This window comes from Salvelinus fontinalis, chromosome 28 (assembly GCF_029448725.1).
Source record: "Salvelinus fontinalis isolate EN_2023a chromosome 28, ASM2944872v1, whole genome shotgun sequence".
Taxonomy (NCBI): Eukaryota; Metazoa; Chordata; class Actinopteri; order Salmoniformes; family Salmonidae; genus Salvelinus; species Salvelinus fontinalis.
This window is the reverse complement of record NC_074692.1, coordinates 1,283,474-1,308,658: the sequence shown is the minus strand read 5'-3', so window position 1 is coordinate 1,308,658 and position 25,185 is coordinate 1,283,474. Positions and strand designations below refer to the sequence as shown.

At 39.8% G+C, this 25,185-nt stretch overlaps 1 protein-coding gene across 6 annotated transcripts; it reads left to right on the top strand.

Annotated features, from left to right (window-relative positions):
- Positions 1 to 2,630: 2,630 nt before the first annotated feature.
- Positions 2,631 to 24,231, top strand: LOC129825931 (bromodomain-containing protein 3-like). 6 transcript variants are annotated; one of them, XM_055886053.1, is made up of 12 exons: positions 2,632 to 2,754; positions 3,722 to 4,051; positions 4,697 to 4,834; positions 5,166 to 5,313; positions 5,405 to 5,595; positions 5,818 to 6,189; positions 6,454 to 6,582; positions 6,664 to 6,861; positions 7,268 to 7,336; positions 8,498 to 8,724; positions 10,266 to 10,555; positions 22,184 to 24,231. In XM_055886053.1, exons 2-12 carry the CDS (start codon positions 3,860 to 3,862, stop codon positions 22,300 to 22,302), a joined length of 2,073 nt encoding a protein of 690 aa, XP_055742028.1. In that variant the 5' UTR covers positions 2,632 to 2,754; positions 3,722 to 3,859; the 3' UTR covers positions 22,303 to 24,231. The 6 variants fall into 6 exon arrangements, with proteins under 6 accessions (XP_055742030.1, XP_055742028.1, XP_055742023.1 ...); XM_055886048.1 differs by having other exon boundaries at positions 2,632 to 2,800; XM_055886049.1 differs by having other exon boundaries at positions 2,632 to 2,808.
- The last annotated feature ends 954 nt before the right edge of the window (positions 24,232 to 25,185 follow it).

The window sequence follows — 25,185 nt, the reverse complement described above, 5'->3', positions numbered from 1 at the left end:
TGTGACATCAGCTGATGTAAGAAGGGCTTTTTTAAATAAATTTGATTGATTGAATTTGATTGAAAGATGTAATAACAGCGGCAGACAGCATATGATTCATGAATTACAGTGCTACTCGAATATTCTATCAGATCATCACAATTGCGGTGGCTCCTAACCAGCCTTGGGCCCCCAGTTGGCCCGAAGGTTATCTTAAGAGCGGGTGAGGTGGCGATGACGGGACTGGCTTCCTCTCTCACATCAAAACATACCTGCAGACGAGTGATAGATGGATAGAGAGAGAGAGCATGATTAAGCCTTGTTTTTTTAGTGCCTATAAGAACATCCAATAGTCAAAGGTATATGAAATACAAATGGTATAGAGAGAAATAGTCAAAAAATTCCTATAATAACCTCAACCTAAAACTTCTCACCTGGGAATATTGAAGATTCATGTTAAAAGGAACCACCAGCTTTCATATGTTCTGAGCAAGGAACTTAAATATTCGCTTTTTTACATGGCACATATTGCACTTTTACTTTCTTCTCCAACACTTTGTTTTTGCATTACTTAAACCAAATTGAACATGTTTCATTATTTATTTGAGGCTAAATTGATTTGATTTATGTATTATATTAAGTTAAAATAATAGTGTTCATTCAGTATTGTTGTAATTGTCATTATTACAAAAAAATAAAATAATAATTTTTTAAAAATTGGCCGATTAATCGGTATCGTACAGCAACGGCTCAGTGAAACTTAAGCTATTACAGTTTTAATGTCCCATTGGTAGGATAGTCTCGAACGGAGCTCATTCAGTTTATTCTCCTGTGATTGCACATTGGCCAATAGGATGGATGGTAGAGACGGGTTACACACTCACCGACGAATTCTCACAAGGCACACCGATCTCTGCCCCCTGTAACTATGTCTTTTCTTCATGCGAATAACCGGGATTTGGCCCTGGTCTAGGAGAAACAGTATATCCTTTGCTTTAGACTCATTAAAGAAAAAATCTTTGTCCAGTTCGTGGTGAGTATTCACTGTTCTGATATCCAGAAACTCTTTTCGGTCATAAGAGACGGCAGCAGCATCATTATCTTCAAATCAAGTGGGTTGACGTGCAGGTACCGCTAATAATTAGAAAATAAGGGGTGTTGGGCAAATACAACTAACTAATAGTTCAGGGCTGCTGAAACTGCTAACAAAGGGCTGGCCTTTTTAATAATACCCCTAGTCTATGTTTTTTTTTTGCATTGGATGCATCTCAATCCACCGCATCCGGTGATGTCGCATATCTGCAGTGAAAATGTGACAGAGCTAGAGCCCTGTTTGTCAGACCATGAGACATCCTGAAAATCGGTCTTCTCACAAAATCACCTAACCTTTATGACCCATCTGTGGAAAGATTTTTTTATTTAACCGTTATTTTACCAGGTAAGTTGACTGAGAACACGTTCTCATTTGCAGCAACGACCTGGGGAATAGTTACAGGGCAGAGGAGGGGGATGAATGAGCCAATTGTAAACTGGGGATTATTAGGTGACCATGATGGTTTGAGGGCCAGATTGGGAATTTAGCCAGGACACCGGGGTTAACACCCCTACTCTTACGATAAGTGCATTGGGATCTTTAATGACCTCAGAGAGTCAGGACACCCGTTTAACGTCCCATCCGAAAGACGGCACCCTAAAGATGAGGCTCCCATGAACACAATGGTGTTCTCCATTTTGCTCTACGACCCCCACAAGCGTCTTGGGACTCATTTTATAGTCCTTGTTGGTATTAGATAGAACGCCCACTTGTGGGGAAAACAACCCGTGGTTCCCTAAGTTACCCCATTGGCTCAGTTCAAAAACATGACCCCATTTAAACACAGTTTTCTTGTGGTCTGCTTGTTTTAATCAATTACAAAACTACATTTAAGAAAAGCACATGTCTAAAGATTACTGCTCCAAAGCATTCTCACTACTTAGAAAAACGTAATATTGTAGGGCTTCCCTCATGCCCCTTTTCATGACAGTGCAAGCAGCAACTTGGGTGAGTGCTAGCTACCGACAGGAACATTAAGCTAGCCAAGACCAACAACACAAACAAATAGACTACACAGATACAAGTAGTGAGTGGAGTATACTAACAAGTTAAATTGATTATTTGTGATAAAATGTTTTTCACACAAATGTTTTCCACTTGCAGCCTACTTGGCCACCGTGTCCCCACATTTCTCACTCCCATGCCAAATAGCCTGAAGATTTTTGACCTGGTTACACAGCAGCTTTGGCATGCTTTGTTATCCTGTATAACAAAATAGACTTTTACAATGGTGGTCCATTGGAAAGAATGTTTGTTTTCCCAATGCTGTGGGCGCGGTCGAGGGAATTAATTATTATTACGTGATTATCGACTCGGAATAGCCTAAATACAAATATAGACTCTGAGTGTTGCGTGACGATACCGTAACAACCGCGTGACGCAACATGACAACGTAAACGCGATTGGTCGACAGTCTTTGTTCAATATCCAATGGGATTTCTATCTCCTCTTTTCTGTGATATCTCTGGCCTTTACCCCTCAAACGCTCCCTGTGCCAAACATGGCTTGTGCTTAAGGAGCTGCATCCCGGGATATGTAGTCAGTCATTTAGCGACATACCTCCAATTCCAAATGCTCTACCCATCAAAACACAACAAGGACCATGATGCTGCTCGAAATTGCGCATGGGATATCAGACAGCCGATAACTCGTCTATTATGCTACTTCGCTGAAATATAAAGGTACCAGAAAACTGCGAGCGAACAACCATTGGAGCCACTTGAGAAAGTAATAAAGTAAAATATGTACTTTTTCCTGATTTGTGTAATTTAAAGGATGGGATGCGTATCGAAGTGTTTCTCAAATACACTCAATCCATAGGTTGCTTTCTGACTCAGCCTGCCCGCTCGGTGCCTTGATTGAAACAATGCATACAAAGCTTAGTTAGCGAGGATTTGTTAGGCTAGTAGTTAACCTTAGCTAACGCTACATTTGTCGTATGCAAAGTTGAAATGGTAACCTAGTTATCGTTTCATATTATTTTCAGCGCTTCTACAACGCACTGGTCAGCATTTTAGTTGTACTTCACATGAACTCGTGTGTAAGTTAGCTATTTGCATTGCGTGCACATTTAGCATTTTGCCTATTGAGAGGCTAGTTACTGTAGCAAACAGCTATAGCATCCCCCTGCCCGCCATCTTTTTAAAGGAATAGATGTGATGCACAATCATATGCACCCGGTCGCTAAATTGTAAATGGCTACTATTTTGTGAAATAAAGGGTGTACGCCCAGTCGAGTAACTAGCTAATCTGTCTACATTTAGCCATATGGATTTGTGATTGCTAAACGTGCCGGATTTTGGCGTAGTTTATTATCCTACAATGTGTACTTTTGTGAATGTTGATCTCTGCATCATTGCTGTTGCCCAGCGAAATGCTCACTTATTTGTCCCTGTTAACAATTCTAAGTGGTCTGTGTAAGTTATATTACTTTGGCTACATGTATGTGTACTCGCATTTTAGATTCATTTGACTTTTAGTTTATTAGAATTTAGCCACCACTCCATAGCTCAATCATTCTCATAAAATATTAGCCCAATTGACTCGATTTGACTACTGTCTGTGAGGATGGCATCTGAAGGTCTCATATTTTCTGAACAACACTTCTTTCATTTTCTAATTCCAATATTTGACTATTTTGTTTGGCAGGGCACATACACTCAGGTGGTGATGGGATGTGTGTACTGCTGGAGGAATAATGAGCTGAAAGAGGAGCAAAGTATCCATTGAAAACACTAGACTCAGACGTTTTGTAGAACAGGGAAGAAGTGCTCTCCTGTTGCCAGTATGTCGGCTGTTCCTGCGTCCGCCCCAGCACTTGTCAATCCCTCGCCACCAGAGTTCACCAACCCCAACAAGCCTGGCCGGAAAACAAACCAACTACAGTACATGCAGAACGTTGTGGTGAAGACTCTATGGAAGCATCAGTTTGCGTGGCCCTTTTACACACCTGTGGATGCCATCAAATTATGTCTCGCCGTAAGTCAATTCCACACTCAGTAGTTTTCTCTCTGTTATTGGTCGTCAGTATGGGGTACTAAAAGCAGAGCCTTAATGCTAGAATCCTTAATTGAAACAATAACAAAGTGTGGACCCCACCTCTGTTTTGGTAAAAAGCTGAGGGATGGACCTGGAGAAATGTAACCACTCTCAAATTCATAGACTGAGCTATGGATTCAAGGACTGACCATCCATAATATCAAATGCATAGTTTTAACCATGTTTTGAGGCTACAATGTTTGTTTACGTTTAACAAACATTGGAGTGAAACAGGCTTATTTATTGGGTTCTGATGGGGTATGACAGTTGAACTATTCTCATGAGACATTTCTAAGTTATATTCTCCAAGAATCAGTGGGTATATGTCATTAATGTCTAAGTCTAAAATGTATGTAGTAACAAAGGATTCTAGCTTTGACAATATTTGGCTCTGGGTAAAAGTAGGTTGTTGCATTTTAATGTATACACTCTGTGGATGTGTGTACATTTTGGTGTGATTCCTAACTAACCCTAACCCCTCATTGTTGAACAATCATAATCTTAAAATGTTTTCTTTATTCCCTGGCTGTTATGTTATTGCTCATTCATAGTGAATTCCACTTCCCTCTTGATGCTGTCATATAGGACTATCATAAAGTTATCAAGAGCCCAATGGATATGGGAACAATAAAGAAGAGGCTAGAGAATAACTACTACTGGAGTGCCAGCGAGTGTATGCAGGACTTCAATACAATGTTTACCAACTGTTATATCTACAACAAGGTAAATTCTCCTTTGCCATTCATAAAAATATAGATGTGAAAAACAGCAAGGTCCGCACTCAACAAGTAGTTCAAAGAGCTTATTTCCTTTAGCAGTTTTTTCACTGGATCACATACAGATGTTTACACACACAGATGGTTTTTCAGTGACACAAGACTTTTGAACTGTATTTTGACTCATTACGAGGAGGATGTATTTACACTTCCTCTAGTCGGTCTAGAGGTGCCCCGTAGGCATTTTTGATAGCTGTGATGATTTTGATCAAGCAAACCATCTGACCTTGTTCACCTTAATCTTGACCCATAACTCATCCTTTCTTGTGTTCCCACAGCCTACAGATGACATTGTGCTGATGGCCCAAGCTCTAGAGAAGATATTCTTACAGAAAGTGTCCCAAATGCCTCAGGAGGAGGTGGAGCTGCTACCACCGGCGCCCAAAGTCAAAGCAGCCCGCAAACCAGGGGGGCCCGTTAGTGCAGGCAAGTCCAGCCTTTCACAGTTGATAGGGACTCATGCGCTGAGGAAATGTCTGTCATTTACACATTTTTGCTTCCATCATCTTTCTTGCAGAGAGCCAAGCACAGGGTGAGTCGACGGATTCACCCCCATCTTCTTACCCCAGCTCCCCTCCACTTCTGTCTCAGACTCCTGTCATAGCAGCCACGCCAGTGCCAACCATTACATCTGTTACCCCTGTCCGAGCTGTGCCTACCGCTGCCTCCATGATGGCTGTGGTTCCGACGGCACAGCCAGTCATCAAAGTAAGTCGCAGAGAGACAGGCCGCTCTAGGGGGTCTTTTCATTTAGCTCTACAGTCCCAACGGAATATTCTTGTGCGGAGCGCATTTTACAGTTCTACTCGTCAAAATGTTCTCTTAGGATATAATCTATTAGAGATCTGAGAGAAGTTCTAATATGCCATATCTTGATGAAGAGAAACAGGCTACTGATATATTTGCGTTTGGCCATTGTCATTTCCACAGAAAAAGGGGGTGAAGCGGAAAGCGGACACAACAACTCCCACCACCTCAGCAATCTCGGCCAGTAGAAGTGACTCCCCTACCCAGCTCCTAGAATCCAAACAGGAGAATGTCTTGTCCAGGCGGGAGAGCACAGTGCGGTCTGTCAAGCCCCTCAAGAAGGACACAGAGGATGGAGAGGTGCCCCTGCTCAGTGGCAAGAAAGGCAAGCTCGGCGAGCAGCTGAAGCACTGCGAAGTCATCCTGAAGGAGATGCTGTCCAAGAAGTACACGGCCCACGCTTGGCCTTTCTACAAGCCTGTAGACGCAGAAGCGCTAGAACTGCATGACTACCATGAGATCATCAAACACCCCATGGACCTGAGCACTGTCAAAGTAGGTTCCCTATTCACTCCCTCGACTCACTCCTAACTCTTCTAAATTACCCTCCAAAGCCTGGCTGTTTGCTTGGTGGAGGAAAATAATACGACCAATGTTTTTATTTGGTGGTTAAGAATAGTTCAAATGGAACTATCCCTCAACAACAGTCACTGCTAAGGGGAGGACAATTAAACCTGTTTTGCTAGTATATTTGTTTTGAGTTTTATAGAGATCTTTATCTCAGTAATAAGGCTCTGACTGTTTGCTCTGTAACCACAGAAAAAAATGGACAGTCGAGATTACCAAGATGCCCAAAGCTTTGCGACAGACGTCCGGTTAATGTTTTCAAATTGCTACAAGTACAACCCCCCTGACCACGAGGTTGTTGCGATGGCCAGGAAGCTCCAGGTAGGATAAGATGAATCAGATATCTACACCACCTCATTGGAGGGCTGTCGGTTGAACTACCCCTTGTCTTGTGTTTCTCAGGATGTGTTTGAGATGCGATTTGCCAAGATGCCAGACGAGCCCATCGAAGCCACCCAGCTCTCCACCATGCCGGTAGTAAGCAAGAGTACAGAGAGCAGTGAGAGCAGCGGCAACACCTCCAGTTCGGAGAGCTCCGACTCAGAGGAGGAGCGGGCCACGCGGCTCGCCGAACTGCAGGAACAGGTGGGTTCGGAACAGGTGGGTTCTCACAACCAAGGACCAAGATCCAAAACCCATGGATGGATGAACAGGGAGATGCCCCCCTCATGCCCCACTTCAGATTTAGACCGCTAACCCTTAAAAATCAAAGCCACTCCACGATGTTCAGAGATGATTTTCAGCCAGCCATCCAGAGTAAAAGTGACATAGTTAACCCTCTGCCGCTACAAATGCTGCAATAAACTGTTAGAATAACTTGGTATTATGGCTTGCATGCTGAAACTGTAGAGCTCACATTTTTAGAGCAATGTTTTACATTTCATTCATACCAATGGTGACATTATTTAGCTCTAATGAAATAGTTTGTTGTGCTACTAGAATGTTAACATGATCTTTGGAGTTTTCTATCTTTGTCCCCTGATTTCCCCTTTGGCTTTCTTACCAGCAAATCACTGTGGAGCACCCCAATGGTAACAGGGCGGGGGGAAAAAACGGGTGTGCCAAACGTTTTCAGGTGATTTATCTCTTACTTCCCCGTCCCCACAAAACTTTTTATTTTTGTATTGCACCTTGTTGAAAGAGCGGTAGAGGGTTACATGTGGGGATGAGAACTATTAAACAGGTTGTACGTGTGCTAAAGGTCTTTCCCTCAGTAGTCAGCTTGCTCTTTGACATGTAGACCTAGATATTCCTTTTTAAGGCTTTTTGTAAGATGCAGGTAGTTACTTTTTCTCCCATTGTCACATTCTTTTACTGGTTTAAAAATGGGAAATGTTAGTTTTCATGGTGGTGACAGTGTTTGCTGGTGTTGGTAGTGTTAGTGTTTTTTTAAATGATTCTGGCAATGATTTCAAATGCTTTTGTTGCGTTGTAGGTTCAGTATTTCTTCCTTTTTTCAAGTTGAATAACCTCCTAAAGAACAATGTTTTTGTGCTGAAGACAAGGAAGTGTCACTGAGAGCGTTCACAATTCTATGTTATCGTTTTCTTTTTCTGTTTTATATTACTTGTTTCTTCAAAAAGCAATCAGTCAATGCGTCACTTTGGGAGTCAGCATTTGCTTATTGTTTTAAAGTTTTCGGTAGACAGCTACATTACAGGCTGGTGTGCCTCTCTGACAGCTTTTTTCCAGAGGCCAATGGGATATTATTTAATGAGAATCCTCTTTTCCATGCCAGTATAGTACTGTTTTTCTGAGATCAATGACTGTACACTATTTACACACACACTCTTGATTGTTTCCTCTATGACTATTCTGAGCTTTCATTTGAGAATATATGTAGAAATATGAGTAGTTTATAGTTAATTAATGCACATACAATATATGAATAAGGTAACTTGAGGATGATTTAAGATGCAGCAACCCTTTAAAAGTGAAATCAATCAAGCAAACACATGAATTGGCTAGAAAATGAGACCCCTTCAAAGTCAATGGAAAATAAAACGTTCCTCCTAGGGCTAATATATAACTAATATAACTGTCATAATTGTGACATAATGGTCCAAGACATATTCTGCAACAGGTTACACATACCTACATCCCACAATAGCTAACCCTTGATGCCTGTATTTTTCCATCACTTCCAGTACCTTGTCCCAGTCTCTGCATCCACTTCACCCTATATAAACCAACATCTGGGCTCATCGGTGACTCTTTATTCTGCTTCTCTCCTCAGCTGAAGGCCGTTCACGAACAGCTGGCTGTTCTGTCGCAGGCCCCAGTAAGTAAACCAAAGAAAATGGAGAAAAAGCAAAAAGATAAGAAGAAAGACAAAGAGAAGGACAAAGCCAACAAGGGGAAGGCTGAAGACGAGAAGAAGCCCAAGTCAGCACAGCAAACCAAGCCAGCTAATCAGAAGAAGGCTCCAGCTCGGAAACCAAACCGCACGGGGGCGGCTACCAGGTACTACTGCCCAGTCTTATCATACAGTGCCTTGAGAAAGTATTCGCACCTCTTGACGTTTTCCAAATGGTGTTGTGTTACAGCCTGAATTTAAACTTTTGTGTCACTGGCCTACACACAATACTGGAATTATGTTTTTAGAAATTAAAAATGAAAAGCTGAAATATCTTGAGTCAATTAAGTTCAGGAGTCAAAATTCACTCTGTGCAATTGTGTTTAACATGATTTTTTAATGACTACCTCATCTCTGTACCCCACACATACAATTATCCGTAAGGTTCCTCAGTCGAGGAGTGAATTTCATACACAGATTTAACCACAAAGGCCAATGCCTCGCAAAGGGCACCTATTGGTAGATATGTAAAAAGCAGAAATTGAATATCCCTTTGAGCATGGTAAAAGTTACACTTTTGATGGTGAATCAATACACCCAGTCATTACAAAGACACAGGCGTCTTTCCTAACTCAGTTACCGGAGAGGAAGGAAGCCGCTCAGGGATTTCACCATGAGGCGAATGGTGACTTGAAGTCAGTTATGGAGTTTAATGACTGTGATAGGAGAAAACTGAGGATGGATCAACAACATTTACTCCACAAAAATAACCTAAAATAACAAAGTGAAAAGAAGGAAGCCTGTACAGACTAAAAAATATTCCAAAACATGCATCCGATTTGCAAAAAGGCCCTAAAGTAAAACTGCAAAAAAATTGGCAAAGAAATGTACTTTATTTCTTGAATACAAAGTGTAATGTTGGGGGCCAATCCAACACAACACATCACTGAGTACCACTGTTCATATTTTCAAGCATGTGGCTGCACCATGTTATGGGTATGATCGTCATCGGCAAGGACTAGGGAGTTTTGAGGGGATAAAAAGAAACGGAATATAGCTAAGCACAGGCAAAATCCTAGAGGATAACCTGGTGTTCAGTCTGCTTTCCAACAGACACTGGGAGACATTCACCTTTTCAGCTGGACAATAACCTTAAACACAAGGCCAAATACACTGGAGTTGCTTACCAAGACGACAATGAATGTTCCTGAGTGGCCTAGTTAGTTTTAACTTAAATTATTCTAACGTATCGACTCGGGTGTGAATACTTATGTAAATGAGACATTTGTATTTCGTTTTCAATACATTTGCTACAAATTCTAAAAACATGGTTTCACGTCATTTTTATGCTGCATTTTGTGTAAAAAAATATCTAATTTTGAATTCAGGCTGTAACACAACAGAATGTGGAATAAGTCAAGGGGTATGAATACTATCTGAAGGCACTGTATCCGTTTCGGAATTTGTCACAATTAATTTGCTCAATACTGCAGGGAACTTGAACTTTTGGATAAATCATCATTACCCATGCCACTTGTTGTAACAGTGTTACGCTCTGCTGTGTTACACTTTCCCCTTGTAGTCTGATCCAGACGTGTCCGTCTGTCACACATCATCTGTACTTAAAACTTCTCTCAGTGCTAATTTGAGCATCCTGAGAGAGGCAAAACCCGTAGGCCTATCAAAGATCTGACCAAAACATTTTCAGGCAACCGAAGAAAGGGACCAAGGTGGCGGCGGCGAACAACGAGTCTGAAGAGGAGCCATCCCTTCCCATGTCATACGACGAGAAGCGCCAGCTCAGCCTGGACATCAACCGTCTTCCGGGTGAGAAGTTGGGCAGGGTGGTCCACATCATCCAGGCCCGGGAGCCTTCGCTGCGTGACTCCAATCCGGACGAGATAGAGATAGACTTTGAGACACTCAAACCCTCTACCCTTCGTGAGCTCGAACGATACGTCAAGTCCTGTTTGCAAAAAAAGCAGCGGAAACTTTTACGTAAGTTGTGAGCTATTACTCTTGTTGTTTTTACAGATGCCCTTCTCCAGTCGCTAATGGTTACCTGGTTCTTCAGGGGTAAACCTCTCTTTTCTCTGCCTGTTTACTAAATGCTCTCAAGCTCCCTTGCGTTTGTTCCCCCCCTTTTTAACACTGATGTTACTCACCCTCCCACCCTTCGCAATTGCTTTTTGGTATTTTATTAGGATCCCCATTAGCTGTTGTGAAACCATCAACTATTCTTCCTGGGGTCCACATGAAACATGACATATTACAGAACATAAATAGACAAGTAAAGCACAAGGACAGAACTACATGAATTTAGAAACGGCACACACAGCCTAAATTTCAATACATATACACAAAATATCTAGGTGAAATAGGGAAGAGGCGTTGTGCCGTAAGGTAGTGGTGAACGGGTCAACTTCAACCGCCCGACTATATGCTAATAAGTGAAACTTTGAGGCCTGCGCCCAACCCTTAAGCCGGAAATATAGAAAATGCGCTGGAGGCTACAGTCAGACTGCAGAAAAAAAAATTGAGTGTGTGTGCAGGATTTTGTTTTTTCCTGATTTAGGTATGTTTCTGCTTATAATATCCAATAATAATAATATTGTCTATAATTAGATATATGTAGTAGAGGACGACCGATTTAAGATTTTTCAATGCCGATACCAATTATTGGAGGACCAAAAAAAGCCGATACCGGTACAGATTAATCGGCCGATTTAAAAAAATAAATAAATAAATGTATATAATATATATAATATTATATACATAGATATATATATATATAGATATATAATAATAATATTTTCTTTATATATATATATTTTCTATATATATATATATATATATATATATATTTTCTATATATATATATATATATATATATACTGCTCAAAAAAATAAAGGGAACACTAAAATAACACATCCTAGATCTGAATGAATTAACTATTCTTATTAAATACTTTTTTCTTTACATAGTTGAATGTGCTGACAACAACATCACACAAAAATGATCAATGGAAATCAAATTTATCAACCCATGGAGGTCTGGATTTGGAGTCACACTCAAAATTAAAGTGGAAAACCACACCACAGGCTGATCCAACTTTGATGTAATGTCCTTAAAACAAGTCAAAATGAGGCTCAGTAGTGTGTGTGGCCTCCACGTGCCTGTATGACCTCCCTACAACGCCTGGGCATGCTCCTGATGAGGTGGCGGATGGTCTCCTGAGGGATCTCCTCCCAGACCTGGACTAAAGCATCCGCCAACTCCTGGACAGTCTGTGGTGCAACGTGGCGTTGGTGGATGGAGCGAGACATTATGTCCCAGATGTGCTCAATTGGATTCAGGTCTGGGGAACGGGCGGGCCAGTCCATAGCATCAATGCCTTCCTCTTGCAGGAACTGCTCACACACTCCAGCCACATGAGGTCTAGCATTGTCTTGCATTAGGAGGAACCCAGGGCCAACCGCACCAGCATATGGTCTCACAAGGGGTCTGAGGATCTCATCTCGGTACCTAATGGCAGTCAGGCTACCTCTGGCGAGCCCATGGAGGGCTGTGCGGCCCCCCCAAAGAAATGCCACCCCTCACCATGACTGACCCACCGCCAAACCGGTCATGCTGGAGGATGTTGCAGGCAGCAGAACGTTCTCCACGGCGTCTCCAGGCTGTCACGTCTGTCACATGTTCTCAGTGTGAACCTGCTTTCATCTGTGAAGAGCACAGGGCGCCAGTGGCGAATTTGCCAATCTTGGTGTTCTCTGGCAAATGCCAAACGTCCTGCACGGTGTTGGGCTGTAAGCACAACCCCCACCTGTGGACATCGGGCCCTCATACCACCCTCATGGAGTCTGTTTCTGACCGTTTGAGCAGACACATGCACATTTGTGGCCTGCTGGAGGTCATTTTGCAGGGCTTTGGCAGTGCTCCTCCTGCTCCTCCTTGCACAAAGGCGGAGGTAGCGGTCCTGCTGCTGGGTTGTTGCCCTCCTACGGCCTCCTCCACGTCTCCTTATGTACTGGCCTGTCTCCTGGTAGCGTCTCCATGCTCTGGACACTACGCTGACAGACACAGCAAACCTTCTTGCCCCAGCTCGCATTGATGTGCTATCCTGGATGAGCTGCACTACCTGAGCCACTTGTGTGGGTTGTAGACTCCGTCTCATGCTACCACTAGAGTGAAAGCACCGCCAGCATTCAAAAGTGACAAAAACATCAGCCAGGAAGCATAGGAACTGAGAAGTGGTCTGTGGTCACCACCTGCAGAACCACTCCTTTATTGGGGGTGTCTTGCTAATTGCCTAATTTCCACCTTTTGTCTATTCCATTTGCACAACAGCATGTGAAATTTATTGTCAATCAGTGTTGCTTCCTAAGTGGACAGTTTGATTTCACAGAAGTGTGATTGACTTGGAGTTACATTGTGTTGTTTAAGTGTTCCCTTTATTTTTTTGAGCAGTGTATGTGTGTATATATGTATATGTATATTTATTTATTTATTTATTTATATATATCAACCCATGGAGGTCTGGATTTGGAGTCACACTCAAAATTAAAGTGGAAAACCACACCACAGGCTGATCCAACTTTGATGTAATAAATAAATATACTTATACATATACTTATACATATAGAAAAAAAGAAATGCATTTGTAATAATGACAATTACAACAATACTGAATGAACACTTATTTTAACTTAATATAATACATCAATAAAATCGATTTAGCCTCAAATAAATAATGAAACATGTTCAATTTCGTTTAAATAATGCAAAAACAAAGTGTTGGCGAGGAAAGTAAAAGTGAAACATGTGCCATGTAAGAAAGCTAACCTTTAACTTCCTTGCTCATGAAAGTTGGTGGTTCCTTTTAACTAGTGATTATGATTGATTGATTGATTTTTATGAGATACGTTTAATGCTAGCTAGCAACTTACCTTTGCTTCTTACTGCATTCGCGTAACAGGCAGGCTCCTAGCCTGTAATGTGGTTAGAGCATTGGGTTAACCATTGGTTGCAAGATTGAATCACCTTGCTGACAAGGTAAAAATCTATCTTTCTGCCCCTGTAGAAGGCGGTTAACCCACCGCTCCTAGGCTGTCATTGAAAATAAGAATGTGTTCTTAACTGACTTGCCTAGTTAAATAAAGGTGTAAAAAAAAAAAAAAATAGCGAAATCGGTGTCCAAAAATACCGGTTTCCAATTGTTATGAAAACTTGAAATCGGCCCTAATTAAATCGGTCGACCTCTAATATGTAGCTTCTCTTTTGTCATTATGTGTTTCCCTAAAATATACCCTTGCTCAACAGAATAATGTAATAGCTTGATAGAATGAATGCTTCAATCTAGTTGACATCGGTAAAGTTTTCTCTGTCGTCTTTCGCAGAGCAAAGACCTTTCTGGACTGGGGAGAAAATACAATGCAATACAGTAAAAAAAAAAAAACTTAAGACTTTCTGTGAAAAATGTCCAAATGACATCAGTTTGACCAGTTGTAAGGCAAAAGAATAATGTGAAAACGACCCAACGTGTTTCAGTTCGGCTTCAATGCATATTTTATGTGGTTGAAATTACCCAATCGTCGTACTTGATTAAAGTAAAGATAACTTAATAGAAAACGACTCAAGTAAAAGTTGAAAGTCACCAAGTGAAATTCTACTTGTCTAAAAGTATTTGATTTAAAATATACTTAAGTATCAAAAGTAAAAGTATAAATAATAAAACATTCAATATTAAACTTCTTATGGCTGGGGGCAGTATTGAGTAGCTTGGATGAATAAGGTGCCCAGAGTAAACTGCCTGCTACTCAGTCCCAATTGCTAATATATGCATATTATTAGTATATTTGGATAGAAAACACTCTGAAGTTTCTAAAACTGTTTGAATGATGTCTGTGAGTATAACAACTCAAATGGCAGGCAAAAAACAGAGAAAAAATCCAACCAGGAAGTGTGAAATCTGAGGTTGGTCGTTTTTCAACTCATTCCCTATTGAAGATACAGTTGGATATTGGTAATGTTGCACTTCCTAAGGCTTCCACTAGATGTCAACAGTCTTTGATGCTTCTACTATGAAGTGGGGCAGAATGAGAGGGGATTGAGTAAGGTCTGCCATGAGCTGAACATGCGCTGACCATGCGCATTTCTGAAGACAAAGGAATTCTCCGGTTGGAACATTATTGAAGACATGTTAAAAACATCCTAAAGATTGATTCTATACTTAGTTTGACATGTTTCTACAGACTGTAATATGACTTTTCGTCTGAACTTTTGCCTGGACCTGCCCGCGCGTCGTGAGTTTAGATTGTGTACTGAACGCTAGAACAAAACGGAGTTATTTGGACATAAATTATGGACATTATTGAACAAAACAAACATTTATTGTGGAACTGGGATTCCTGGGAGTGCATTCTGATGAAGATCATCAAAGGTAAGTGAATGTTTTTAATGTTATTTCTGACTTCTGTTGACTGCACAATATGGCGGATATCTTTTTGTCTTGTTTGGGCTCTGAGCGCCGTACTCAGATTATTGCATGATTTGCTTTTTCCGTAAAGCTTTTTTGAAATCTGACACAGCAGTTGCATTAAGCAAACCAGACAGCACCATTTTCTTGTTTAATTTTTTTTATTTACACATAGCCAGGGGAACATTCCAACTCTCAGACATCATTTACAAACAAAGCATGTGTGCTATGAGTCAGCCAGATCAGGGACAATAGGGTTGATCAGGGATGTTCTCTTAATAAGTGCGCGAATTGGACCATTTTCCTGTCATGCTAAGCATTCAAAATGTAAATACTGCTTTTGGGTGTCAGGGAAAATGTATGGAGTAAAAAGTACATTATTTTCTTTAGGAATGTATTGAAGTAAAGGTTGTCAAAATTATAAATGGTAAAGTACTGATACTTTAAAGTATTTTTACTGAAGTACTTGACATCACTCGTTGATATACTGTCACCTTTTATGATGCTTTCATGATGAAGACAGCACCTCTAAAGATCATATCTAACTCAGCATTGCATTCTCTCAAGATGCAGAAGGATATCATATTTCTCTACTCCTGTTCCCAAGTCCAAATTTTGCGTACATTTGGTGTATAATTTTACTGCAAGGAATGCTTAGTTCTGCAGGAGTTATTAGTAATGCCCTATTCGCATTGGGACTAGTTATGTATTTATTATCACAGAATGTCTGTTAATCCAGAGGACAATTCGGACAGGATAAGTTTTTTCCAAACTGCCCCCTGTAATAAATTTTTTATATATACACACTACCGTTCAATAGTTTGGGGTCACTTAGAAATGTCCTTGTCTTTGAAAGAAAAGCAAAAGTTTTGTCCATTAAAATAACATCAAATTGATCAGAAATACAGTGTAGGCATTGTTAATGTTGTAAATCACTATTGTAGCTGGAAAGGGCTTATTTTATTTATGGACTATCTACATAGGCGTATAGAGGCCCATTATCAGCAACTGTCACTCCTGTGTTCCAATGGCACGTTGTGTTAGCTATTCCAAGTTTATCATTTTAGAAGGCTAATTGATCATTAGAAAACCCTTTTGCAATTACATTAGCACAGCTGAAAACTGTTGTTCTGATTTAAGGAAGCAATAAAACTGGCCTTTAATGCAACCGCTGTGTCAGATTTCAAAAAAGCTTTACAGCGAAAACACATCATGGACTAATCTGAGTACAGCGCTCAGAGACCAAAACAAGCCATACAGATATCCGCCATGTTGTAGAAATAGCATTATAAATATTCACTTACCTTTGATGATCTTCATCGGAATGCACTCCCAGGAATCCCAGTTTCACAATACATTTTAGTTTTGTTTGATAATTTATGTCCAAATACCTCCTTTTTGTTCGCGTGTTTAGTACAGTAATCCAAATGTGCAGGCACTAGGTCCAGACAAAGTCCAAAAAGTTATATTACAGTTCGTAGAAACATGTCAAACGATGTATATAATCAATCTTTAGGATGTTTTTATCATAAATCTTCAATAATGTTTCAACCGGACAATTCCTTTGTCTTTAGAAATGAAAAGGAACGCAGCTAGCTCTCACGGGCGTGCGCATGATATAGTTCATGGCATTCTGCCAGACCTCTGGTTCAAACAGCTCTTATTCTCTCCCCGTTCACAGTAGAAGCCTGAAACAACGTTCTAAAGACTGTTGACTTCTAGTGGAAGCCTTAGGAAGTGCAATATGACCCCACAGACACTGTATATTGTGGATAGGCAAAGACTTGAAAACCTACAAAACTTTCCCACTTCCTGGTTGGATTTTTTCTCAGGTTTTTGCCTGCCATATGAGTTCTGTTATACTCACAGACATCATTCAAACAGTTTTAGAAACTTCAGAGTGTTCCTATCCAAATCTACTAATTATATGCATATTCTAGCTTTTGGGCCTGAGTAGCAGGCAGTTTACTCTGGGCACCTTTTCATCCAAGCTACTCAATACTGCCCCTTAATCCCAAAGAAGTTAAACTTATTGAGTATCTGGAGCATCAGCATTTGTGAGTTTGATTACAGGCTCAAAATGGCTAGAAACAAAGACCTTTCTTCTGAAACTCATCAGTCTATTCTTGTTCTGAGAAATGAAGGCGAGAAATTGCCAAGAAGCTGAAGATCTGGTTTAGAGACAGTTTAGAGCCAGTTAAAAGGATCACCAGCTTCCATATGTTCTCATCTTCTGAGCAAGGAACTTAAATGTTAGCTTTTTTACATGGCACATATTGCACTTTTACTTTCTTCTCCAACACTGTGTTTTTGCATTATTTAAACCAAATTGAACAAGTTTCATTTTTTATATATGTATTGTATTAAGTTCAAATAAGTGTTCATTCAGTATTGTTGTAATTCACATTATTACAATTAAATAAATGAAAATCGTCCGATCAATTGGTATTGGCTTTTTTTGGTCCTCCAACAATCGGTTTCGGCGTTAAAATCATAATCGGTCGACCTCTAGTGTGTATATGTGTGTGTGTGTGTATATACAGTTGAAGTCAGAAGCTTACATACACCTTAGCCAAATACATTTAAACTTAGTTTTTCACCATACCTGACATTTAATCCTAGTATAAATTCCCTGTTTTAGGTCAGGTAGGATCACCACTTTGTTTTAAGAATGTGAAATGTCAGAATAATAGTAGAGAGCAGTGGAGAGAATTATTTATTTGAGCTTTTATTTCTTTCATCACATTCCCAGTGGGTCAGAAGTTTACATACACTCAATTAGTATTTGGTAGCATTGCCTTTAAATTGTTTAACTTGGGTCAAATGTTTTGAGTAGCCTTCCACAAGCTTCCCACAATAAGTTGGGTGAATTTTGACCCATTCCTCCTGACAGAGCTGGTGTAACAGAGTTAGGTTTGTAGGCCTCCTTGCTCACACATGCTTTTTCAGTTCTGCTCACAAATGTTCTATAGGGTTGAGGCCAGGGCTTTTTGATGGCCACTCCAATACCCTGACTTTGTTGTCCTAAAGCCATTTTGCTACAACTTTGAAAGTATGCTTGGGGTCATTGTCCATTTGGAAGACCCATTTGCGACCAGGCTTTGACTTCCTGACTGATGTCTTGAGATGTTGCTTCAATATATCCACATAATTTTCTTTCCTCGTGATGCTATCTATTTTGTGAAGTGCACCAGTCCCTCCTGCAGCAAAGCACAACATGATGCTGCCACCCCCGTGCTTCACGGTTGGGATGGTGTTCTTCGGCTTGCAAGCATCCCCCTTTTTCCTCCAAACATTACAATTGTCATTATGGCCAAACAGTTCTATTTTTGTTTCATCAGACCAGAGGACAATTCTCCAAAAAGTACAATGTTTGTCCTCATGTGCAATTGCAAACCGTAGTCTGGCTTTTTTATGGCGATTTTTGGAGCAGTAGCTTCTTCCTTGCTGAGTGGCCTTTCAGGTTATGTCGACGTAGGACTCGTTTTACTGTGAATATAGATACTTTTGTACCTGTTTCCTCCAGCATCTTCACAAGGTCCTTTGCTGTTGTTCTGGGATTGATTTGCACTTTTCGCACCAAAGTATGTTCATCTCTAGGAGACAGAACGCGCCTCCTTCCTGCGCGGTATGACTTCTGCGTGGTCCCATGGTGTTTAGAGGTCGACCTAATATGATTTTTCAACGCCGATACCAATTACTGGAGGACCAAAAAAAGCCGATACCGATTAATAGGATGATTTATTAAATTTATTTATTTATTTGTAATAATGACAATTACAGCAATACTGAATGAACAATTTTATTTTAACTTAATATAATACATCAATAAAAATCTATTTAGCCTCAAATAAATAATGAAACATGTTCAGTTTGGTTTAAATAATGCAAAAACAGTGTTGGAGAAGAAAGTAAAAGTGCAATATAAAAAAGCTAACGTTTAAGTTCCTTGCTCAGAACATGAGAACATATGAAAGCTGGTGGTTTCTGTTAAAAAAACGTAATATAATATTCCCAGGTAAGAAGTTTTAGTTTGTAGTTATTATAGGAATTACAGAACAATAGGACTATTTCTCTCTATACCATTTGTATTTTATATACTTTTGAATTTTGGATGTTCTTATAGGCACTTTAGTATTGCCAGTGTAACAGTATAGCTTCCGTCCCTCTGGGCTCGAACCAGGAACACATCGACAACAGCCACCCTCGAAGCATCGTTACCCATCGCTCCACAAAAGCCGCGGCCCTTGCAGAGCAAGGGGAACAACTACTTCAAGGTCTCAGAGCGAGTTACGTAACCTATTGAAACGCTATTAGCGCGCTCCCCGCTAAGTAGCTAGCTATTTCACATCGGTTACACCAGCCTAATCTTGGGAGTTGATAGGTTTAAAGTCATAAACAGCTCAATGATTGAAGCACAACGAAGAGCTTCTGGCAAACGCACGAAAGTGCTGTTTGAATGAATGCTTACGAGCCTGCTGCTGCCTACCACCGCTCAGTCAGACTGCTCTATCAAATGTCAAATCATAGACTTTATTATAACATAATAACACACAGAAATAAGAGCCTTAGGTCATTAATATGGTCAAATCCGGAAACTATAATTTTGAAAAACAAAACGTTCTTTCTTTTAGTGAAATACGGAACCGTTATGTATTTCATCTAACGGGTGGCGTCCCTAAGTCTAAATATTGCTGTTACATTGTACAACCTTCAATGTTATGTCATAATTATGTACAATTCAGGCAAATTAATTACGGTCTTTGTTAGAAATAAATGGTCTTCACACAGTTCGCAACGAGCCAGGCGGCCCAAACTGCTGCATATACCCTGACTGCTTGCACGGAACGCAAGAGAAGTGACACAATTTCCCTAGTTAAAAGAAAGTTATGTTGGCAGGCAATATTAACTAAATATGCAGGTTTAAAAATATATACTTGAGTATTGATTTTAAGACGGGTATTGATGTTTATGGTTAGGTACACATTGGTGCAACGACAGTGCTTTTTTCGCGAATGCGCTTGTTAAATAACCGTTTGGCGAAGTAGGCTATGATTCAATGATAAACTAACAGGCACCGCATCGATTATATGCAACGCAGGACAAGCTAGATAACTACACATGGTTGATGATATTACTAGTTTAACTAGTGATTATGTTAAGATTGATTGTTTTTTTATAAGATACGTTTAATGCTAGCTAGCACCTTGGCTCCTTGCTGCACTCGCATAACAGGTAGTCAGCCTGCCACGCAGTCTCCACGTGGAGTGCAATGTAATCGGCCATGATCGGTGTCCAAAAATGCAGATTACCGATTGTTATGAAAACTCGAAATCGGCCCTAATTAATCAGCCATTCCGATTAATCGGTCGACCTCTAGTGTATATACGTGCGTACTATTGTTTGTACAGATGAACGTGGTACCTTCTGGGATTTGGAAATTGCTCCCAAGGAGGAACCAGACTTGTGGAGGTCTACAAAAAAAAATCTGAGGTCTTTGCTGATTTCTTTTGATTTTCCCATGAAAAGAGGCACTGAGTTTGAAGGTATGCCTTGAAATTCATCCACAGCTACACCTCCAATTGACTCAAATGATGTCAATTAGCCTATCAGAAGCTTCTAAAGCCATGCCATCATCTTCTGGAATTTTCTAAGCAGTATAAAGGCACAGTCAACTTAGTGTATGTAAACTTCTGACACACTGGAATTGTGATACAGTGAATTATAAGTGAAATAATCTGTCTGTAAACAATTGTTGGAAAAATTACTTGTGTCATGCACAAAGTCCTTTGGCAAGTCCTAACCGACTTGCCAAAACTATAGTTTAACAAGACATTTGTGTAGTGGTTGAAAAACAAGTTTTAATGACTCCAACCTACGTGTATGCAGACTTCTGACCTCAACTGTATATGTGTGTGTGTGTGTGTGTGTGTGTGTGTGTGTGTGTGTGTGTGTGTGTGTGTGTGTGTGTGTGTGTGTGTGTGTATATGTACTCAACCGTTCAAAAGTTTGGGGTCACTTAGAAATGTCCTTGTTTTTGAAAGAAAAGCACATTTCTTGTCCATTAAAATAACATCAAATTGATCAGAAACACAGTGTAGAGATTGTTAATGTTGTGAATGACTATTGTAGCTGGAAACGGCAGATTTTTAAAAATGGAATATCTACATAGGCCTACAGAGGCCCATTATCAGCAACAATCACTCCTGTGTTCCAATGTCACATTGTGTTAGCTAATCCAAGTTCATAATTTTAAAAGGCTAATGGATCATTAGAAAACCCCTTTACAATTCAGCACAGCTGAAAACTGTTGTACTGATTAAAGAAGCAATAAAACTGTCCTTCTTTAGACTAGTTGAGTATCAGGAGCATCAGCATTTGTGAGTTCGATTACAGGCTCAGAATGGCCAGAAACAAAGACCTTCTGAAACTCGTCAGTCTTTTCTTGTTCTGAGAAATGAAGGCTATTCCATCTGAGAAATTGCCAAGAAACTGAAGATCTTGTACACCGCTGTGTACTACTCCCTTCACAGAGCAGCGCAAACTGGCCCTAACCAGAATAGGAAGAGGAGTGGGAGGCCCCGGTGCATAACTGAGCAGGAGTACAAGTATATTAGAGTGTCTAGTTTGAGAAAGACGCCTCACAAGTCCTCAACTGGCAGCTTCATTAAATAGTACTTGCAAAACACCAGTCTCAACGTCAACAGTGAAGAGGCTAAATGTAGAGAGCAAAACTGTCTTGAGCAGGAACTATTGTTTTGGTCCAATTGAATTTCAAGTGGACTCGTTAGCACCACCAAAACAGAAAAATGACAAGTTAGAGGGGACGGAAAGATGTAGTTTGTTGTCACATCGGCGACGTAAACATGTGGGAACTTATTCAATGGCGTTGTCTGCCGGATTGGGAAAAATAGTGCCAAGAACTGGTTCAGGAAAACAAAAAAAAGAGTTAGAAAAGCGCCTACAGGACGTGAGCAGACAACTGAACCACATTAAGAAACTGCCAGCTTTGGGATGTGTATAATATATTGTCCATTTGATGCTCTCTGTGAAAAGGATCTTTGTCTATTTTTCTATAGTTGATATGTCTGGATTTGACTGTATGCCTCAGTATTAACTTTCCCCTTACCTCCTTCCTTCTCCTTTGCAGAGAAGGCAGGCTCGGCGCCAGCAGGGGGCGCCTCTCGAATGAGCGGCAGCAGCAGCTCCTCTGACTCTGGCAGCAGCAGCTCCAGTGGCTCCAGCTCAGAAAGCAGTGACTCCGATTGATCAGAGAAAGAACCACATACAGTCCAGTCCCCCTCTTACCGTAGTTAATTTACCCCCCTTTTTAGCTAGTACTCTACTCTCTCTTTTTTTCTTCCCCTGGATGACTTTTATAAGATAATGAAAAGACTTTCGATGATGAGGATATTGATAATGTTTTGTATTTAGAAATGCCTTTAAAGAAAAAACGTAGGAAACGTGTAAGAAGATATAGCTGACTGAACATAGTCAGGATTTGTTTTTGCTGGCCCTTAAAGGGAAATGCCTGGTATCACCAGAACAACATGCGTTTAGTTAATATTATAATTTTTTAAAGACTATGTTACGTAAGTAGTAAACCGATAAGAAACACTGAGATTGATTTTGGTTTGGACAAAATTGTCTCAAGGAACAAATATGGTCTTTCTCTTTCTGGGATGGCTGTTGCCTCTAGTTTGACCTTTGCCACCACACATTATTCCAATTTTTTTTCTCGGTTTAATGGATACAGCTATATTTAAGAAATTAAGATAATTGTTATTTTTATGGTCATACATATAATTTCTGTTGACAATGTAAAACAAATGGTTTTAACGATCATCAATAGAAGATAATTGATAACTGTTTATTTTTGTTCTCAATCTTCCATTCTCCATTGAGTGTTTGTAAATCTGTTGTCTCAAGGGTCTGTTCAATGTAGTTGACGGTTAACACTAGACTGCGGTTGAATGATACATTGACTTAATCATGGCCCTACTTGTATTTACTGAGTGTTTTATCTACACATTTATGGCAAAGTAAAGTTGCTGTTTGATAAATTTTCTGATTGTCTTAAAGATTATTTTTGAGTCATGCTTTGATATTCTGTCCCCAGTATGAGGTGGCATATACAAATTCACTTTTTGCAGCCAGTGTTAATGTTAAATGCTCCCCAACTAAGATGTAACACACATCACACACTCTTGTGGTTTGTTTCGCAGCCTGTTTGTATATTTGGCATGTGCCATATCTGACAACTTTCATTATTGAATGTTATAACTTTTTCCTTTGTCTGTGTATGGGCTAGTCTTTCATTTGAACATTATGGTTATATTCCATATGTAGGTGAATTTACACTCAGTATAGCCTGTTTCTTTTAAGAGTGGAGAGCAATGGGCTCTCTGTCTCCTCTGTGTAAACGACTAATCGCCACGTGTACAAAAACTTACACAAGACAGAAAATTAGAATCTAAAAGTGAATAATCTTATTGTTATTTTGTTAATATTTGAGCATTACAAAGACCTCTGTAAACAAAACTAGGTAGATGTGTCATAATACACAATCTAGTCTTCCTTACAAATTCACAATCATGAATTCAAACTGCTTGTTTACCTTTTACAATACATCTGTCGTGACTGGATTTTTACAATTATGTATGTGTAATTTCTGAGGTGGTAAGTGTATTTTCTATCAATTTTAGATCATTTACAACTGCAGTTCACGAAGCTGAGATCATTTGGTTAGTTGTTAGTAGTGGTGATGTTTTAAACTTGATCTGCTAAATCCCCATTAACCTCATTATACAGATTCAGACAACCTCTTACATAAAAAAAAAAGCTGGTTTTGCCTGAGGGATGTCATACGAATTGTTTTCACCATATTCACTTATTTGTTCATTTTTAGTTCTTGGTCAACATATAATAGATAATTTTTATATTTTAATAAAATAATTTTATGTATTTGCATGCACTCCTGCTGTAACTTTCTGAAATATTTTTTAGCACTGTATTGTAACTTCTGTAGACATCAATCTTTGAGAACTAAAGATTTGTGTTGTAGTTTTAGGGTTGTTTAAGGGTGAAATTACATAGGGATGCTGGGCAAACAAAAAGTTGATATTTGATGTAATTATTTACATGGGATACCATATTTTCTGAGTTCCTTTGTTTTCATAAATAAACCACATAAACATACACGATTGTGCGCTCCTTTGTATCCCATCCATATCACAGCTGTTTAGGCCAATAACTGTCAGGGGCATAGCTATGTCAAAGGTTTGTGTTAAGTCAGAACTTATAGTAGTAGACAGACATTTAATTGAAAGAGCACACTTCTATTCCACATGACAGTGCACATAATTAACCTCTACTTGCTGTTGGAACAGTTAGTTTATTTTTTGTAATTGTTTCAGTTTGTCAGTTTAGTTACGATAATACTGCATTGAAATGCAAAAAAATCTAGAAATTATACATAGGCCTGAGCTTATACTGCCATGCCCCAATACATACACAGGTAGCCTCTTTTAGAATCAGAGATTGAAATACTTACACATTCATCTCCAACATAACATAGGCTCAGCATTCCCGAACAGTCTCATTACAAGTCAGAATGTTGAACAAACTTAATTTCAATTTCACCTGTTGTCTGCAAATTTTTGTCCCTATGTCGGCGGTAATCTAATACAAAATCACACTTTATTTGGATATGACAGAAAGTGTCATACTATCTGTTGATAAGCAACTACTTGCTAATGTCACAGTTAGGGTTAGGTTTAAAATAAGGGTAAGGGTTAAGGTAAGTGATGAGCGATTAACCAACATTTGTTATTTTTCGGATTTAAAGCAACTAATTGTTTTGTTGTAGTTTTTTTCCTCTGTGCTCTATGTGCACATTGCACAGGTTCTCTAGAGATAAATCAGATCCAGCCTGAACTGTGCAATGATAGTAGGGAGTTATAGTGCAGAAAACATGGTAATTACCTACAATGACCATAATCCATTGCACCTACTTGTCCGGTCTGTGTGTTTCGTTTATGCCTGCTATGGAAGAGAGAAGACTGCACACCTAAACTCAGCAAAAAAATAAATGTCCTCTCACTGTGAACTGCATTTATTTTCAGCAAACTTAGCATGTGTAAATATTTGTAT